Source organism: Molothrus aeneus, chromosome Z (genome assembly GCF_037042795.1).
Source record: "Molothrus aeneus isolate 106 chromosome Z, BPBGC_Maene_1.0, whole genome shotgun sequence".
NCBI lineage: Eukaryota > Metazoa > Chordata > Aves > Passeriformes > Icteridae > Molothrus > Molothrus aeneus.
This window is the reverse complement of record NC_089680.1, coordinates 29,823,489-29,843,584: the sequence shown is the minus strand read 5'-3', so window position 1 is coordinate 29,843,584 and position 20,096 is coordinate 29,823,489. Positions and strand designations below refer to the sequence as shown.

The 20,096-nt window shown below is 38.7% G+C and overlaps 1 protein-coding gene across 1 annotated transcript in view; it reads left to right on the top strand.

The window, feature by feature from the left end:
- ZNF366 (zinc finger protein 366) overlaps positions 1-19,663 on the top strand; it is a 33,229-nt gene extending 13,566 nt beyond the window's left edge. Inside the window, exons 2-7 of the mRNA XM_066569654.1 lie at positions 2,039-2,108; positions 5,389-5,514; positions 6,639-7,964; positions 9,835-10,026; positions 15,737-15,911; positions 17,847-19,663. Of these exons, the coding sequence (XP_066425751.1) occupies positions 5,494-5,514; positions 6,639-7,964; positions 9,835-10,026; positions 15,737-15,911; positions 17,847-18,382 (2,250 nt within the window). The 5' untranslated portion in view covers positions 2,039-2,108; positions 5,389-5,493 and the 3' untranslated portion in view covers positions 18,383-19,663. The remainder of the gene's footprint in view (positions 1-2,038; positions 2,109-5,388; positions 5,515-6,638; positions 7,965-9,834; positions 10,027-15,736; positions 15,912-17,846) is intronic.
- The last annotated feature ends 433 nt before the right edge of the window (positions 19,664-20,096 follow it).

Genomic DNA, 20,096 nt, shown 5'->3' with positions numbered 1-20,096 from the left:
CCTTAGGACAGGTGTTCTTGGCATTTTCAAAGTCTGACAAATAAATTAAAGCTGTCTAGATTGAGTAGGGAGCACTTCACTACTGAAATGAAATTACTTCAGTATAATAAAATCCCTCAGTCAGATCCTGAGCCAGATGCAAGTTTTGCATAAATAGCAGATGAGAGAAAACTGTGTAAATAATTCACTGCTTAGTTCAACAGCTGTATAACTGAATACATTTAAAACCAAAACATATTTGGAAGAGCAGACTGAGAGCTCATTAAACCTATTAAGATAATGATAATTATCGCCATAATAACAGTTGACAAGAATCAGTGATTGAAAAAAACCCCAGCTGGTAGTTCAATAAAGCTGAAGCTCACCAACTGCTCAACTTCAGCTCAAGAAATGTAATAGTGTTAAATCTGTCAGGAATCCTTACCACATCCAACAGAAAGAGCTGTTAGTTTTAATTCTTTGCTTATAGACACCCATATTTCAGGCCTCAAAAGGAGAGCAGAATTGCACTCTTACAGGGCATGGTTTCTACAGTCCTACATGTTCAATTAACCATGGAATTTCTCTTCCAGAAAAGAGAAGCTATTTGGCCAATTTGGCCCCCTTTTGACTTACTCCACTTTGTGTGTTTCATCTTCTTCTGAGAGAGCAAACATAAGTGCAAATGCAAAAAATAAAGAAACCCATTAACCTTTGTCGTATCTCTTTCACTCATCTTAGCCTTATTTCTGGCTTTATGATTGTGTTGCCCAGGAGAACAATCAGAACCCTTGTAGTCAGTGTTTAAATTGGAGAAGCTTCATAACCTCACATTTTTATGGCAGGACATGTTATTAGTTTATAGACAGAAAGTACTTTTGTCCAGGAAGCAGAATCTTGATTCTACTGAATTTTTAAGAAAATTTGCTGTTGACTCCAGTACTGGATATTAATTGGAAACTGTAACAACGTATTTGCTTGTAGAGTGAATAGCATCATTTACATACTTTCTCTAATCCTTTGTCTTAGAAATGAGTGGACATGAGAAAATAAATGGTGATTTATATTCTGCATTAACTCTTCCTCTTTCTTGGAAGTTAACAAGAATATTAGCTGCTGCATACATTTCTATTTCAGAAATTCCTCAACAACTATTTCAACTCACTCTAACTTTTATTTTCTTGTTTTGAAAGGGCAGGAAGAGTTAATTTGTAGTTATATTCTTTAAAAAAACTGTATTTCCGTTTACATAAAGAAATAAAATTTGAGGGTGCTTGCCTCTTCTACGGAAACTGACTTTAGTTCTGGAGAGCTCAGTTTAGTGGACTGTCTTATGTGTAAGGACCAGTACCAGATGGAAATCTCTGTCTCAGTCTCAGTGAGCTTCCAAACCAACTTTTCAAACCTAGTAGCTTATCTATTATGGATAAAAGCTAGAATTTTCTATGACCATCCAATGTTTGGAATCACACTACATAGCACTACATTTTAAATAATAAATTCTACAGAAAGAAAGAAGTTTAAAGTTCTTATATAGGAAATGCAAAAGATACCTAGGTGATATTTGAATATAAAAATATGTAAATAAAAATAAATATTAAAATAATGCAAAAAAATTTGAATTCAAACTTCTTGGTGTTCAGTATTAAAATGACATCTGCTACTCCAGGGCAAGGTAGAAAAGGAGTACTGTGGACCTCTACTAAAACTTTAAAGTTCTCTGCTGAAGTTATTTAAAGAACAAGGGACTGTTCCCTAAGTATATTTTGCACTGGGGTCAAACCTGTTGTCTCTTCTATGGTTTTGTCAGAACTCATGTTTTTGTGCAATTAAGTTCTGGACATAGTTAAGATCATGCCTCCATTCAAATTAGCAAGGCTTTGTCACCAGAATGAAAGAAGAAATTATTTATACATTATCATGGTGGTTTCAGGGGTAGAAAAACCAGCAAGGTGATCCATATATAGACTTCTACTTTCTTTTAAAGTCCTCTTGTGTTGGATTATACAGCATATCTCTGGTTGTGCTGGTTGCTGACTATAAACACTTTCCCTTGTAGGATTGGTCCTGTGATGCCTGTAGCTGTGGCCAGTGGAATGAGCCCATATGCTCAGTGAAAGCAGTCAAAGGTTAGTAGTGCAAGGAAAATGTTTCTTTCTAGTAATTTCAAGGGATTTTACAGCTCTGTGTTCCAGAAGGAGTGAAACTTCACACAAAACTCTGTGGAAGAGGGGATTAACTGGCAGCCAAGAAACAAGAAAGCAATTAGAAACAACTCACTGTCATTTCTGTGTACTTTTGGCAGCATTTCAATAATCCAACAAAAGCAGTAAATAACATAGCTGGGTCCTCAATTACTATGCACTATCTAAAGAATTTTGTACCCTTATTGCTGGGGAAAAATGAGACAAAGTTGGAAGATGTTTGAGGCACATATTTTATAGGGAAGGTTTTGATCTATAAGTGCTGTGTTCAAATTGTGTGAGTTTACTCTGCTAAAAAGGATTTTTAAAAGCATTTTTTTTTCTTTTGGAAAGAAGTTGAGGATTTTTCAATATTTGGGGATTCCTTACCCCTTTTCCCTTTTTAATAAGCCAAACCTTTATACCCAAAGAGTTTTCAAGATCTAACTGGTCCTTATTTTGACTAGAGAGTTAGGGTGACCAGAAAACATTAGGATAAAAAGCCAGTAGAAATTCTCTCTGATGAAAATACAAACATATATTAGATATGTGTGCGCGCACGCAGACATCATAGTGTGCAGTTTTGGGTACCATGTTATATGAAGGATATAAATGAAGATGGTGAAGGGCCTTGAGGGGATGCCATATGAAGAGCAGTTGAGGTCATTTGTCTTTTTCAGCCTGGAGAAAAGACTGAGGGAAGACCTCATTGCAGTCTACAACTTCCTCATGAGGGGAAGAGGCAGGGCAGGTAACAATCTCTTCACTCTGGTGACCAGTGAGAGGAATTGAGGAAACAGCCTGATACAGAGTCAGGGGACATTTGGTTTGAATATCAAGAGTCGATATTTCATACAGATGCTGGTTCAGCCCTGGAAGAGACTCCCAAGGGAAATTGTCAGCACAAACCTGACAGAGTTCAAGAAGAATTTGGACAACTCAGGTTGTCTCAGGTATATGGAGTAATGCTTGAGGGTGTCCTTTGCAGGGCTGGGAGTTGGACTTTGATGATCCTTGTGGGTCCCTTGCCAATCAGGATATTCCGTGATTACTTGAATTGATGTTGTGTATATATATGTGCGCTATTTCCAGTCAGTGCACTAACAACTGAAAGTAATATTGTGGTATAATTATGAGTTAGTTGTCCAAATTGTAAACAATTATTTTATCTTTTCCATCTAACCAATGTGGGTTTTGAGTCATAAGTTTAGATATGCTTCAATTTTTCCTTTAGTTAGTCCTCCTTCTTTGTGAGTTGTTTGATCCTTTTCTCTAAACTTTCTGTCTTAGAGTTTTGTCTCTGAGCCTTTAGTTTCACACTTTTATCTCAAAGATAATTACCGAGTCTACAGTCTTAGAAGGAAACAGTCTGTTTGCAGAAAGGTTTTTAAGATGCCTTCTCTTGCCCATGGCTTAACTAGGTCACAGAGATGTGCTTTCATCTATCTTTGGAAGAAGGCTTATCCAGCATGGAGCTTCCTGAAATAGAAATAGGAGTGTATTTAGTGCTCCACTCACCTTCATGCTCTCCACCCAGCACTTCCAAGAATGATGTTATAAATAGAATCAGCATGTCACAGATGATAGAGGGAAAATGTGTCTAGTTTTCCAACCTAACCTTTGCCTGGTTGGTTAGATACTTGCATGCAAACACACACATTCATGTAAGTGCATCGCTCAGGAGGGCTGCAGAGAAAACTGGAGAGGCCAAGGCCCAACTTGAACTTAATCCAGCTACTCCCACAAAAAATAGCACAAAATGTTTGCATATATACATGCATATAAAAAAGAGGGCCAAGGAGAGTCTTTATTCTTTGTTGGAATTGGGGTGAAACTTAGTGTCGAATGATGAGGAAAAGGCTGTGGTACTTTGTGCCTTCTTTGCTTCAATCTTACATAGGCAGACCAGTTATTCTCAGGATGCTCAAGCATCTGAGCTGGAAAACAAAGACAGGGAACCAAATGAATGAATCCACCATGCTCCAAGGGGAAATAGTCAGCAACCTGCCACAACAATTAGACCTGCACGAGTCTGTGGGACTGATGGGATCCATCCAAGGGTACCAAGGGAGCTGGTGAAAGTGCTCACCGAGCCACTTTCCATAATTTACCAGCACTCCTGGATGTCTGAGAAGGCCCCAGTTAACTGGAGGTTGGAAAATATGGCTCCCACCTACAAGAAGGGTTGGAAGGAGGGTTGTGGATCAGCTCATCCTGAATGCCATCACACAGCATGTATAGTACAGCTCAACAGGGGATCAGGCTCAGCCAGCATGGGTTTGTGAAAGGCAAGTTCTACTTCCCCAACAGGAACTCATTTTATGACTCACTTAGTGGAAGAGGGAAAAGCTATATATTCTGTCCTCCTGGACTTCAGCAAAGCTTCTCACACCATTTCCCACAGCATTCTCCTGGAGAAACAGACAGCCCATGGCTTAATGAGTGCACTGTTTCCTATATAAAAAAATGCCAGGATGCCCTGGTCTGGAGAGCGGTAGTGAATAGTTACATCCAGCTGGCAGATGACCACCAGTGATGTTGCCCAGGGGTAATCAGCACTGGGCCCAGCCCTGTTTAATATCTTTATTGATGAATGTGGGGATCAACTGTACCCTTGCTAAGTTTGTGGATTACTCCAAGCTGGGTGGGAGTGCTGATCTGCTGGAGGGCAGGAAGGCTCTGCAGAGGGATCTGGACAGGCTGGACCATGGGCCCAGGCCAGTGGTGTGAGGTTCAACAAGGCCCAGTGCTGGGTCCTGCCCTTGGGTCACAGCAAGCCCAGGCAGTGCCACAGGCTGGGGCAGAGTGGCTGCAAAGCTGCCACAGGAAAAGGCCCTGGGGGTGCTGGTGACAGCAGCTGAACATGAGCCAGCAGTGCCCAGGGGGCCAAGAAGGCCAATGGCATCCTGGCCTGTGCCAGCAATGGTGTGGCCAGCAGGAGCAGGGCAGGGATTGTCCCCCTGTACTCAGCACTGGTGAGGCCACACCTCAAATCCTGTGTCCAATTTTGGGCGTTTAACTCCAAGAAAGACATTGAGGTGCTGGAGCATGTCCAGAGAAGGCCAATGGAGCTTGTGAAGGGTCTGGTTCACAAGTCCTGTAATGAGTGACTGAGGGAGCTGGGGTTGTTTAGCCTGGAGAAGAGGAGCTTCAGGGTAACATTATCACTCTCTACAACTGCCTGAAAGGAGGTTGTAACCAGGTGGGTATTTGTCTCTTTTCCCAGGTAACAAGTGATAGGACAAGAGGAAATGGCCTCAAGTTGTTCCAGGGAAAGAACCTCTTATCAGAAAAAGTGGTCAAGATCTGAAACAGGCTGCCCACAGAAGTGATGGAGTCACCATCCTTGGAGGTATTTAAAAGACTTGTGGTGCTTAGGGACATGTTTTTGTGGTGGATTTGGCAATTAGTGTCTGGACTTGATGATCTTAAAGGTCTTTTCTAATGAAAGTTTTCTGATTCTATGACTTTAGAGGGACGAGGGAAAAAGTAGCAGCCTTATTTAAGATTAACCAAAATTTATGTTTTAGATGAACCACAAATTCAGATGAAGTTCCCCGTATGATCAGTGGAACATAAAATTTTGCCAGGAGAAAATTATTAATCTGCCTCATCACATTCTATCATCAGATACGCTCAGAGCATTTTTTAGGTGTCAGTTACTCTGGAGTCCCAAGGTTTTTGTTGACATCAGTTCTATATTTAGTTTTATAGTGGTGATTTTGCCCACCTGTTTAGAAACAAACAAACAAACAAAAAAAAATCTTAGATAAAACCTATTAAACTAAATGTAATTTGGAGAGTTGTCAAATGTCTTTCCTCCCCCAGATCTGCCAGGCAAATATCTCTGTGATTAAAACAAAGAAAATAAATTAATCTCCGCCGTCTTATTACAATACAAAGTGTGAGCAGCCAGGAAACATGGCGCAAAACCTGATGGTACACAGTGTCCTTAGATCACTTGGCCATTGTTTTCTCTCACAGCAGCACATGTTAATGATACAAAGAAGCTTAACAGTTTTTGGCTTTGGCTTTTCATGTCACAACCAAAATAAATGTGCATATTATTGTTTGTATTGCTATATCCTTTATATGCACCGCCAATTTCTAGAGCCGTTCATGCACAGCCAAGGACAGAATTTTGCCCACAAACAGACTGACTGAATAAAATCAGGCAGAAGCATTGCCATACTGGTTCATCTGTGAAGTAGTGGGTCACAGTACAGGTTGTTTAAGTTGTAAAAATGTTGTGTGGGTCAAATCTGATGCAGGAAGACCAAAACTCTTTTGCTTTTCACTTACCAATTTAATTCTGCTTTAAAAGGCCTTTGTCCTATATGGACCTAAGAAATCCTTAGTTTTCTTTATTTAAAAAAACCCAACAATCTTCAAAACAATAAAATGGTCAAGAGATTTTTAAATCCAGAAGAACATGAAGAAATAAACAGATTTGGGGTTTCTTTTGCTTATTTTAAGGGATTTGGGCCACAGAGAAGAAAATTGAATATGATGAAGAACGAAGAAACAAGTTTTAATGTGGACAATACCCAAGCCTCTCCCTTCTCCCTCTGCCTGCAGCCGCTCAGCCCCGTTACAAAGCCACACAGAGCAACGCAATTTGATGAAGAATTCAGAGCACACCTCTCACATTTCCGCTATGGTCCTCCTCCTCTTGAAAACATGGAAACATTCCAGGGGTCCTTGGAAGGAGGGTCTCGCAAACGTAAGAGCATGCCTACAAAAATGCCTCCTCCCATCACCCTTGAGGATTCCTCATCATCACCAGATCGACCTGAGGATCACGACATGGGCTCTTCCAATCTCCCCTTGGTGTTCCAACAGCCAACTCAGCCCAAGTACAGTTCCCAGATGATTGACCTCTGCAACTTTGGTTTTCAGTTCTACAGAACTCTGGAGCATTTTGGAGCCAAGCCCATTAAGCAAGAACCAGTGAAGCCTAACATGGCATGGCCCAGTAGCCCAGCATTCATGCAGGCTCCTTACCCTTATTATCCTAAAGTCCATCCTGGCTTAATGTTTCCTTTCATTGTACCACCAAACTTTCATTTCAGGAACCCTTTTCAAATGAAAAGACCTACAGAACCACCCTTCAGGAGGGCTGAAGTAAGAGAAAGTGGTGAAAACAAACAGAAAGTGGAAAGAGTAGATGTCAACCTTCAGATAGATGACAGCTACTATGTTGATGTGGGGGGTGAACAGAAACGCTGGCAATGTCCCATGTGTGAGAAGTCCTATACATCCAAGTACAATTTGGTCACCCATATCTTGGGTCACAGTGGCATTAAACCACATGCTTGCACCCGATGTGGCAAGCTTTTCAAGCAGCTGAGCCACTTGCACACACATATGTTGACACACCAGGGCACTCGGCCACATAAGTGCCAGGTGTGCCACAAGGCTTTCACTCAAACCAGTCACCTTAAGAGACACATGATGCAACACAGCGATATCAAACCTTACAACTGCAGGATCTGTGGCAGGGGTTTTGCCTACCCCAGTGAGCTGAAAGCACATGAGTCTAAGCATGAGAGTGGACGAGAGAACATTTGTGTGGAGTGTGGTCTGGACTTTCCAACTCTGGCCCAGCTGAAGAGACACCTAACCACCCACCGTGGCCCTATACAGTACAATTGCACCGAGTGTGATAAGACCTTCCAGTACCCAAGTCAGCTGCAAAACCACATGATGAAGCACAAAGACATCCGCCCATACATCTGCACTGAATGTGGCATGGAGTTTGTGCAGCCCCACCACCTGAAGCAACACTCCCTGACTCACAAGGTAAGCCAGCTCTCACCTTGCATCTGAAGGTAGTATAAGGATTACAGGCAATGAAAGCTACACAAAGGCAGGTACCTCCTCAGAAATGTACTCTATTGCCAGCTGCAGAGGCTTACACGGAAACTCCAGCATTGCTGGCAGTTGTATCAGCCAGATGTCTTTGTCAGCCTTAAGAAAGTACAAGCAAACGCAACTTTGTTATAAGCAGGAATTCAATTAAACCCCCTGTATCACTTCCCCAAACTGGATTCATATCTCTCTGTTTATTGGGGCTGTTTTCAGAATGACCTTCTGTAAAATTTTGCAGAGCTGTATAACCACCCCATAATCTCAAAATTTTTAAAGATTTTTTTTTTTTTATCGAAAGCCAGTTGTGATACTTTGTTCCCTTAATTAGGAAGTACGTGGGTTTGTAGTGGACTGTAGCAAAAAAAAAAAAAGAGTATGTTATTACTCATCAGATTTTGAAGAATCATTATAATGAGACATTTAAAAAACAAAATAACCCTAAGAAAAATTCCCCTTTGTGCATATGTTACCCAGAATGCCAGTTAATAGAAATGGACAAGCAGGATCATAATAACAGCCAAGTAATATCAAGTAGCAGTCTTGCGTCTGCTGACAGAGGTGACAGCAGGGTCAGCTTAGGGTATAAGAAAGCTTTGGAACTCTTACGAAAAGATTGCTTTCAAAAATAGGAAAAATGCAAATGTTCCATTCAAGAAACTCTGAAATTGACTATCCACTTTTACAAAAATAATAAGAGAAGTCAAATCCTTTCACTTTAAAAAAAGGTTGCTTCCAGATTAGCATATTTTTCCTTTAACATTTGAATTTTGGCTTTTACATGAAAAACATTAGAAATACAGAAAGCTACGGCCCTTGAGTCTTATAGTCATATATTCTTTGAAAACTGCACAACTTCTACTTCCACATTTGCTTTTTCTTTTCTGCTTCATGCTTATAATTTCTGTTCTTTCTGGAGATTCCCTGCTCTTCAGATTTACCATGCAAGATTCCACTAATTGAAGACTTGGTATGTTTTTTTGTCACAGGGACTGATATGCCCCTGAGCCCTTAGAGGGCTTCTGCTTCTTTGTCCACAGCCGCAGGTGGATTCACCATGAAAATAACTTATAGTACTTAGCTGACTAAACACAGCCTCATATCAAATGAGCAGACACTTGAAACTGGTAGTGATGTTCAGTTTTAGCTTTGAAATTAACTGTGAAAACTACTGACAGTCATTTCACATCTTTTTAAAGAAGGGCTGTGGAAGGAGTAATTGCTCTCAGCACCTCACTAGTAAATCCTTATTACCTTCAGCACATAAAACTCTTAAGCTGTTTAGTAGCAAATTCTTTGATTTTCATAGTATCTAAATCACTGAGAAGCTGACAGACCACATGGGTGTGAGTAAGAATATTGAATTATGCTGTCATAAATTGAGTAGATAGCATAAAAAGTGATAGAAATGTTCTATAAACCTCATATAAAATGAAATCATTCCATAGTGGTTACTGAAAATCCCACCAGGAATAAGCAAGTTTTTCTCTCTGCAATGAATGTGAGATGTATGATCAATACTTTACTTAAGCAGCAGAGCAGGAGAGGGAATCTCTGATGCTGACTATGTCTGATTTATTTGAAAACAGACTTCATTATTTCATTAAGCTTGTGTTTTGTTTTACTTCTCTGCTTCACAGAAGCTTGTAAAAATATGTCAGGGGAAAATACCTTGAAAAATGTTAAAAGTGAAATAATTTATTATCAACTTTGCTAATGCAGAATGAATAATTCATAAGTTGCTGTACTGACGATTAAATTACCTAGAAAATTTTACATCTACAGAATTTTTCTTTTCTTTCAGGGTGTGAAAGAGCACAAATGTGGAATTTGTGGCCGGGAATTTACTCTGCTGGCCAACATGAAGCGACATGTCCTCATCCACACCAATATCAGAGCCTATCAATGCCATTTGTGCTTCAAGAGCTTTGTGCAAAAGCAGACTCTCAAGGCCCACATGATTGTTCACTCTGATGTCAAACCCTTTAAATGCAAGGTAAGTACATTTGGTGGCAGAGGTATTAACCTAAAGCATATTTCTCTGATATTGTCATCTTATATGGTAGAATTAGAAAAACAAACTTGCTAACACATACTGCACTTGTATTCAAAAATTAACATAAACCAGCCTGATTTTCTTTCTTTACCCAGGTTCTGCTTATGTAGCACAAAATAATGGAGATACCTGTGGTTTATTCCCTTTCCCATCAGGATCATTCATTCTCACCTAAGTTTTGGGGTTTTTTTCCCTGTGATTGTTTAAGTGCCACAGACATTTGAGGACAAAAACATATCTGACATTTGCTTAGTACAATCATCCAAACAGAAATTTAAGTGCTTAATATCTTGAAACACTGACAAAAAGCAGAAATCAAGTCATGCACCCTGCAGAGGATCATGAAAAAGCAGCAGCCACAATTTCACACAGTGATGGTATGCGACAGTTCAAGAAAGGGGTTAGAAAAAGCCACAGCAAAATAAAACTACTGAAGGGATTTGAATGGGTAGAGTGTAATTACCAGACTGGAATTCAAGGCAGGATATCAGTATGCTAGCAAAACAGCCTCTGAGACCACCTGGCTTTTCTACAGTCCTTCAAATTCCTTCAGTTTGCTGCTGCCCCCCAGCACTGGAGGCTGGCACTCCCTCTCCATCCTCTCTTCTCCTCCCTCCCCATAAACCCTTAAGACTTTATTGATCCTGTTTACTTCTAATAAATTTCTTATTAATTATTCATATCTATATTCTTATTCAGTTTTGGATGCTACATAAGTTCTTTTGCTGCCTCCAGTGTTCCAATGCCTATCTGGTTCATTACTGTTGTCGTACTTTGTGAAGTCAAAGGCTGTAGATTTCCCACTTCAATTTGTTCTAAGATGGCTGTAAATACAGAGTGGAGCATATTACCCAGCTTATGCATAAGAAACTAAAGACTGATTGAAAGCAATTTCTAGAACTCTTTCATTCTACATCTTTATGGTATTGATATTTTCTTAATAGGAACTTCTCATGAAGAAGCAGAGATGGATGAAAAATTTAAATGGGGTTATTTCATTTTTTCATCATATTTCATTCATATGACCCTTATTTCATCTTAAAAAAAATGTAGAATTTCAAAATGTCATAGGAATATATGATATTCAGTGCTGGTTTTAGTAAGAAAATGTCAGAATGAATATTTCTGACTTCATAATTTTTCTTTCTTCACTTCAAAACATTTTATTTTGAAAAACTAGCAGCAAAGTCTTCCACCTTCAGTACTTTGTTTTAATTTATGTCTTATGAAAGTAGTATGTTGTGTAGTAGTGCTTACATTACTCTATGTTGATAAAAGAATTTCTTTTACTGAAATTCTATGCATGTAACAAGTCAGGTCTGCTGGAAGTTTTCAGTCTTTGAGAACATCTGCAAACCTGCCTTGTTGTTGTTCCCAGTTGGTTGAAGTCCTTCTCCGACTCCTCAAACTTCAGAAAAGAATCTCAAATTTTGGATCAGATTTTGTGGGTGCAGTATGTGGATCCACATGACTTTTTGGATACGTGCAGATGAGCTGGAAGGTTGTGTTCAGCTCAGTGTTTGATGATGACAGACTATTGAAACTTGGAGAGGGCAATAGTTGGAACTGGGAAATAGAGTATCACCAGCATGTTTTCCAGACAGTAACAAAAGCTCTACAGGAACACCTGTTTTTCTTATTTTTTTACTTTTCTGTCCCCACCCAGTGTTCCAATGAGGAAAGAAACAAGTAAGCATAGTGAATCTGTTTCTCATATGTCTGAAGGGGTATGAATCAGCATCAATGCCTCTGACAGTGAAGATTGCAACAATAAGCAGACACAGAATCAGGAATTGCTTTTTTGCATTAGGAACAGCCTAACATTACCTCTCTGATAGAGCCCCTGAAGACTCTTGAAAGCAAATATTTCTGGCTGGTACTTGGAGGGTTAAGGGAATGACCAGATAGCAGCCTTTTGGCACCAAGCTCCTCCTCAGCAGAAGGAAGGATATAGCTGTATGAACAGCCTGCTTAACAATGGCTCACATGTCCCCAGGGAACCGCCTGCAAATAGATTTCATCTTGCTTTCTCTTGTACTTTTCAAAGCTTCCTGTTTTCTCACGGTCCTTTTGGACAGTTTACAGTCATTCTCCCTCTCCTTCTTTCTTTGAGGAAAGGAACACCCTTCTTATAAAGAAAAAAAAGAAGAAGAAGAAGAATGCAAGGGAAAGAGAGCACAGCAGTAGCCTTTATACTTCACCGCATGCAATGGTTTTCTTTACCTTTTTCTCACAGCAAAAGAAAACATGAGCTTTCCTATGTGTCTAATCACAGCTAAGCACATACTATCAGAAGTGCGGGAGTAGCAAATAGTTGTCCCTTCTGTTTCCTCACCCAGCTGCAGCCTGGATCTCTGTTTGATTTTCTGCTGAAGAGTGAACTTGTCTGTAGTATTTAAAGGCCTGAGCCCATGTTGCCTTGTTTATTTCTGTTTAGGAGAAAAAAAAAAAAATCCACTGAAGAGTTATGAAGGTATTCCAACAACTGGTGCAACAGTATTAATTTGGATTTGTAGAGAAAGGTTCCATGAAATTTACTGTTGCTTTTAGTGCTGAAGTAATCAATTTTTCAGATCTCCAATAAAGGATGCAATAGATCTTTCTTCAGCTCAGACAAATACCTGTAACAGATGTTTTGACCACCCCTTTTTCCCCTATCTAAAATGTGTTTTTTAATCAGAGAGAGAGAAGTACTTTGAGAAGGAAGAAAACTGGTGGAAAATCTAGAAGGATGATACTTCATGTGGTGGCTTAAGAGGAAAAAAATCTAGACTGAAACTAATGTAGACTATTCTAGCAAACTATACTGAAGTCCATTTCACCAGCCAGTGCAACTAAGTCTGTTCAGCAGACTTGCAGCTGAGTTGTTCTCTTCAAGACTTTAATTTTATTGAGTTCTAAACCTTTTGTCGAAGATTATTTTGTTAGACAGCCTAACAGAAAGTCCACAAGTAAACCATGTTCCTGATATCCCAAGTTCTCTTGCATAAACTTTTCATCTCCCTGAGTGCTATAGTGCACTGGGTTCTGTTGGAGCTCCTCCCATGCAACTGTCTCAGGATCATCTTTCACACTCTGCTCACTAGGCTGTCATGTCAGAGAGAAAGAAAATCTTGTACAGTCTTCTAATTTGATCTGCAGATTCAAGCTCTTCATTGAGCATTAACTATGTACTCCAGCTAGATTTGAATTGCAGTCTTCTAGCATATAAGTGAGAAACCTATTTCCTTTTACATCTGGATCATAGATATTCATCTGAAAGATGTCTCGTGCCTTTTTGAAATGACCAGTAAAACAGAGATTATGCCACAGAGACCCATCATTCCAAAAAACAATTTTCCTATCAGCATTTCTTTGATTTTCCTGCCACACCTCTGCACTCTAGTACCATTTCCTCATGTCCTCAGAGGAGATTTCAGGACAAGAACACATTACATATCTTGAAGATGTGCCTGACTCTGGGAAATGGAAAACCCATCAACTTTATTCAGACACAGAACTTTTATGCCATAAAGAAATAACCTATACCAAGTCCCTGTCTTTTCAGTAAGAAGAAAGAGAAACAAGTATTGCCTTGACAGAAAGCAACCAAATGGTCCTTCTAAATAAATTTTAATACTCAAGACCTTATAAAGATAAGTGTTTGCATGCAGTACTGAAGCCACTCATCCACTCAGCATGATTTTCCTTGGTTACCAGTTCAGACAGAGAAGACCTAGATACAGGAAGGCAGGTTCTGGTGATAACGTATGTCAGCCACAATACAAGCAGATAACCAGAAGCCTTCAGCAAAGAGGTGTTAGAGAGATATTATTGTTGACATTCTTGTAGCAAGAGTAATATTGACAAGTTATAGGTTGTTCCAGCAGCTGTCAAGATACAATCAGCTGCTGTTACTCCTTGCAAATTTTCTGTGCTCATTAGTAGTCTCAGTAGATGAGAGTCTGATTCCTCCTAGCACTTTCTGAGGTATTTTGTGGTTCCATAATTTTTCTGAGTGCAAATAATCCTACATATTAACTTTCTTTGAACATGCAGAAGACGGTATTCTTTCCTCAGTGGTTGGATGACCCTTGGAAGCAGCTATCTTACTTTTAAAAATGAATTACTCATTTTCATTGGCTATTCTTTTTTTCCACCAATGGTCTTCTCTAACACTTTGTGATAAATTTATTTGCTAGAGTTTTCATTTTAGTAAAATCACAGACAGAAAAACACAAATGGTACATATGCCGCTGAAGCAAACAATTTTTTGAAAAGCAAGTGAATGTTTTCAGAACCTGCCTTTTTACAGCTCTGACTCAGCTCTAGTTTTTATTTTAAAACAGTAGACCTGCTAATTTTTGTATTTATGAACTGATTTGATTTTCCCTCAAGAGAAGTCTTAAAAGACAAAGCATACAGTACTGTTTTTCCAAGGATCCTTTCGCTATTTACATTTCATCCAGATATTCTAAGTGATGACTTTCTGAATTTACATCTACAAGTTCTGTATCAGTTCTTCTGTAATACCAAATAAGTAAAATTTGAATCCAGATTATATAAAAAAATCTAGTGGAGTCTTAGTAATTTCTATTTATTAATTGTCTGCCAGATAGTTACCCTGCTAGATGAAGGTTTCAGTTACTCAGTAATGGTGACTCTGGTTCATATAGTAATAAGAATAATTAAAAAAAATAAAATCAAATGATAAAACAAGTCAGGAAAAAAAAAAGTAGAAAGCAAGCACAGAAGTTTGCAGAGGATGGAAATAGCCACTTGAATGTGAATAAAATTATAAATCCTGGTAAGGAAAGACCAGAAGACAATCAAGACTGGATGCCTGTAATAGTGATGTCAAACTCTCATGTCTTAAGAATACATAAGAGTCCAGACTACAAAAGGACCCATCTGAATAAACAACAATGAATTAAACCCACTGGTATTGTTTCATCAAAGGAAAAATTTTACGATCAATGGCTTGAGCTGGCAGGAACATGCTTCAGGGAAAGCTAAGTCATTCTTGCAGCCTCATGACTGTTTAAATTGCAGCTTACTCACCAGAGACACCAAAACACAGGAGTTGATAAACAAATGATGAAAGAATCAGGGGAAAAAAAGAGTGAGCAAGAAACACAGAAAAACAAGGAATTGCTTTTTCTAGTTTTAAGCAAAATGTGCAGCCATTTAATTTCCATTTAAAAATAAGTAATATTCTGTTACTCTGACTGTTTCATAGAAACACTTAATTGGTTTTATTTTATAATTCCATTCCTGCCTGACATTGTAGTTGGTTAAAGGCAAGATGTATAAACTACAAATGGAATGGTTCACCAGGGCAGAAACTTTTACTTTGAATCTCATTGAAGTTACAAGCCTTCCAGATTAGTCCCTTAAGTCTTTCCCCTCCTTACAACAACATTGACTGCTTTTGGGGAATCTTGGACTATATGTGCTGGTCACCAATATTAAAAAATGTCAGCAGTTCAGAGTGCCTTAGATACCACATGTTTTTGCCTGTAGGATTTTGATGGAACTTTGAAAAATATATTGCAGCCAAAAACTGCCAGAGTTTAAGTTGAGAAGTGTAGGTCCTCTTTCCTTTAAAAATGTTGTCCTTGAAAATACTGCTTCAAACTACTAATAATTTTCATTTTTACCATTTTTACAGCTGTGTGGAAAGGAGTTTAACAGAATGCACAATTTAATGGGACACATGCACTTGCACTCAGATAGTAAGCCGTTTAAGTGCCTCTACTGTCCCAGCAAATTCACCTTGAAGGGGAACCTAACCAGGCACATGAAAGTCAAACATGGGGTCATGGAAAGAGGATTTCACTCTCAAGGTAATAATTTTCAGTGAGATTATTCTCTGTGAGATCTGAATATGCATATCAGTAAACACAAATGGGCTTTGTACGACAGATCCACAAACTTGTGCCATAGATCCAATGTTATTGCAAGAGGTAGAATCCCATAAGCCTGTGAAGTTGTTATTAGCTATATTACTATAGCATTACATGGCAGCATTACATGTCCCACATAAATCATAAATCAATCCTAAACTGACAGAAAAAGAAAATCTGAAACACTTATGGTCCTTTCTGACAGCTTATTGGATTCCAGTCTGGAGCAGGGATGGAATCTTCAATTGGTCTACATCCAGGAGCCTTGGTCATTCTATACTGTATTGGCATAGCTGGTGTCACATGAATACCATAGGCTCAAGATCCCATTTACACATGAAGAGGAAGCACATGAAGAGGAGGGGATATTCCTCAAAGTATAAGTCTCACAGTATAAGGATTTTTGACTACTGAGGGCATCCTGAGAAACATTTCCTGTCTGCCACTTACCACATATACTTCCTGAAGTCATCCTCATGCGTGTAAACAGATCAATGCTATCTAAAGAAGTCGGGGAATTAGGGAGAATTTTTTGAGGGCTGGGGTATCCAAGATCCCTTTTTTAAGATTTTGTAGATGAATAATTCTTTAGTGGGCGAGGTTTCTTGGCATTTCTCATATATTCAAACTTTAGGGCAGCTTAGCACATGTGCAAAACACTTACTCTAATGACATTTGTTGTAAAATTTTTGAAGATCCTAATGGCTAATGAAATAAGTATTTTTTTTCTGTAAATCTCCTACAGCATCATGCTAGTTAGAGAATTGCTCATAATTGGAGATTGCCTAAGATTTTTTCGTTGTACAGAGATTCTGCAGCCCTTGAGGCTTATCAAATATGAGAAAATTTGTGAGGTCTGATGCCTGTTTATGAATCCTTTTAACAAATACACCTTGTTGCAAAATAAAATCTGCTCTTTAGTGATACTGCATAGATCCTTCAGAAACTAGATTCAATTACTGAGGGGAAAGTAAAAAACAAAGGAAACAAAAGCAGGTAAAATAGTGACTTGCATGGGTATTGGGTGAAGTCCTCACTTTGTCACTAGCCTTTAATGAAGCTGGCCTATGCCTGTGGTATCTGATTTTTTAAAATATATCCTGATTAGGTTTGGAGCATTTTTGAGTCCACAGATGCCTCTTGGATAATCTGTATTTCGATCAAGAGGGAAGACACTGACAAATACTAAGACAAACCAGATCCAGGATTAGATGCATATTTATATACACTGCTCAAAATCATCATTTGTTTATAATGATTCCCTCAAGCTGAAGCATTGTCTAGTGCATAGAGCTTTTCAGTTGATTGTTTCTCAGTGGATGAAAGGGGAAAAGTTAAGGACAGTCATAGGCTGCTGAGACTGTTGTCTTTTCATTTGTAAAGTATTAACTTTGAACCACAGTGTCCATAGAACAAATACATTACCATGTTTTTAGTCTCTTCCACTCCTCTGAAACATAAGATACAAAACCTGGGACTTGGACTATGGACTGTGGTGCTTTAGATTCAAGTTTTACTTTAGAAAAAGAATAGGAAGGAGGAACTGAGTAGGGTGAGGCAAAATTCAGTTTACAAAAGGCCAGACCATTTCACTTTTCTTCCCAGCTGCATCATCCAGAGTCTGGCTGTATAAAAGAATGTTTTGTGTGTCCTAACCTGGCTGTGAAGCATATACAATAGCATTCCTTTTTGCAGCATCTCGAAGGAGATGCCATGAGATGTAAATAGTGAAGTACTTGGAGATAGCTGGATGGAAGACAAAGCTAAAAAATGAAATAAAAGACACCTCAGATTTTGTTTTTTAGCCATGTATCAAGTAGTAAAATTTCCTATATATAATTTTTTCCTTTTCTCCTCCCCTCAAACCACTACAAGGTTTTGGAAGAGGAAGGATTGCTCTGTCCCAGACAAATGTCTTGAGAAGCTTGGAACAGGAAGAGCCATTTGATCTCTCCCAGAAAAGCCAAGGGAAGGGAATCTCATTTCATTCTGATGGTGAGAGTGCCAAGGGAAGCTCATGCCAGGAAGAAGAGGAAGACAACTGCTATGAGGCAGAGCGATACAGCCCTGCCACGTACCATAATGATGACAACAAGCTGTACATGGCTCAAGATCTCTCTGGCAAACCTGAGTGCATGATGAAGGACTTCAGAGAGTCCTACTGCAATGAGAAGGAAGAGGTGTTAAGTGAGGGAGGACTGGGGAAGAGAATAGGAAATTCAGACCAAGAGGAGAGACGTGGAGAGGGAGAGCTTGCAAACAACAAAGAACATCTCAGCTTTAGATCCTTTGAAAAGGCCAGACTTGGTCACTCTCTCTCTGATTACTTGTATTTCAAGCACAAGAACAAGAGTTTGAAAGAATTGCTAGAAAGAAAAATGGAAAAACAAACAATGCTTCTCGGCATTTAAAATGGACATTTTTAAAACAGCTGGAAAACGGTAACCAGGTAGATTTTAACATGAATTGTAAGCTACTAAAGCCTGGAAGTCTGTAGTAGTATTTAGAAACAAATAAGCCAAATTATTAAAAATAATTTAGGGTAAACCACATACATTAAAAGAATAAAGCAGCTTGAGGTCACCAAGAAATGCAATAGATATTGAAAAATAACACTTTAATATTTATCTGTTTAATGTATAACAGACAATGGGTTGGGTACAGAAGTTTACTTCCTATTATATGGGGATAGATACTTACATGCAATTTTCTACTTAGCAGAAAGCAACATGCTTTAGCATCTGATTTATTATCTGACTAAATATATATGAAAACTTCTAACCATATGCCTCAAAAATATCTGAAAAGACAAAGTATTTCACATTATAAGCCAGAGTACTATTAAACATAGCATGCATGAAAATGCTGTCGACATTCAGAACTAACACAGTCCAAATATTTTGATTTACTGAAGTGACTCTTAGTGCAACTACTTAAAATGAGAAATGTGAAACAAAATAATAAGAAGAACTAATGTCTGGGGAGGCAGTAAAGGACAGTTCTCTAAGGCTTTAAAAGGAATTTCTTACAAAAACTAGTTCTCTGGCACAAGGAATATTCATGCTTTGCTGTGTTTCAGCCAGTATGGGAGTATGTTCAGAATTTCTTGAAGTGAAATAGCATAGATTGTGTTGACATTTTGTTCTACTGCCTGCTTGGACCAGCACATGTACTGGGTGGCATCAGCATGCAGCATTCACAATCTTGCCATAGTTACACATAACACAGTATGAGTCATTCAATTGAAAAAATTATGCAGCTTTACCATTTATCTCTTCAGTTTTTAATTGCTAGTAAGGATAATTTTGGAATACACAGATCTGGTCATTTTTTGTTTCAGAGGGTTAAAACCACCCTTACAGAATAAGCAGTACATCACAGAGGAAAACTTTCTCTCTTATTAAAGTCAGAAAACTTCTCTTATTAAACACTTCTTGAGCAGTAAGCGGCAGGCCTTTCAGACAAATTTCACTCATGCTGTTTTTATGGAGTCAAACTCAGATTTTCATCCTCTGATTCCCCTACAGTTATAAGCTTATACCAACATGGGAAAAGCATATTCCATTAAACTTTTCATTAATTACATTAATGCTTTGAACAGCATATTAGTTCCTACATCTTCAAGAAAATGAGAAGCAGCCCTGCATCATCCTATTGCTTACGTGGAAATAAAAATTCAATTAATCATAAAATTTGTCCTGTGTCCTTTGGACATCCCAGCTCAAAAGGTTAAAATCCATATATATGGTACATCTCTTCCAAATATTACTGCCTTCTTCACTTACCTGCCAAGTTCTTGATTTAAAATGCATTGCAATCATGCTCTCTATATAGCAAGTTATACTTAAATACAGTCATCTACTTTTATGGCTTGCTAAGACAAGTCATATAGCTTCAGCTCTCTGCCCCTATAAGAAAACACACACCTCTCAAATTAATGATCCTCATGCCTATGAAGCAGCATTCACAGGGCAAAGTCCATATTTCTCATATAACTGGGTTTGTGTAGTCCAAGGCTACAGGCAGTGTTTTCCTTTTTCAAGGCTCAAACATGGCATAACATATGCAGAAATTCATGCAGAAAAAGCTATTGATAAAAGAAGGGCTAACGTCCAGGTGACTTTC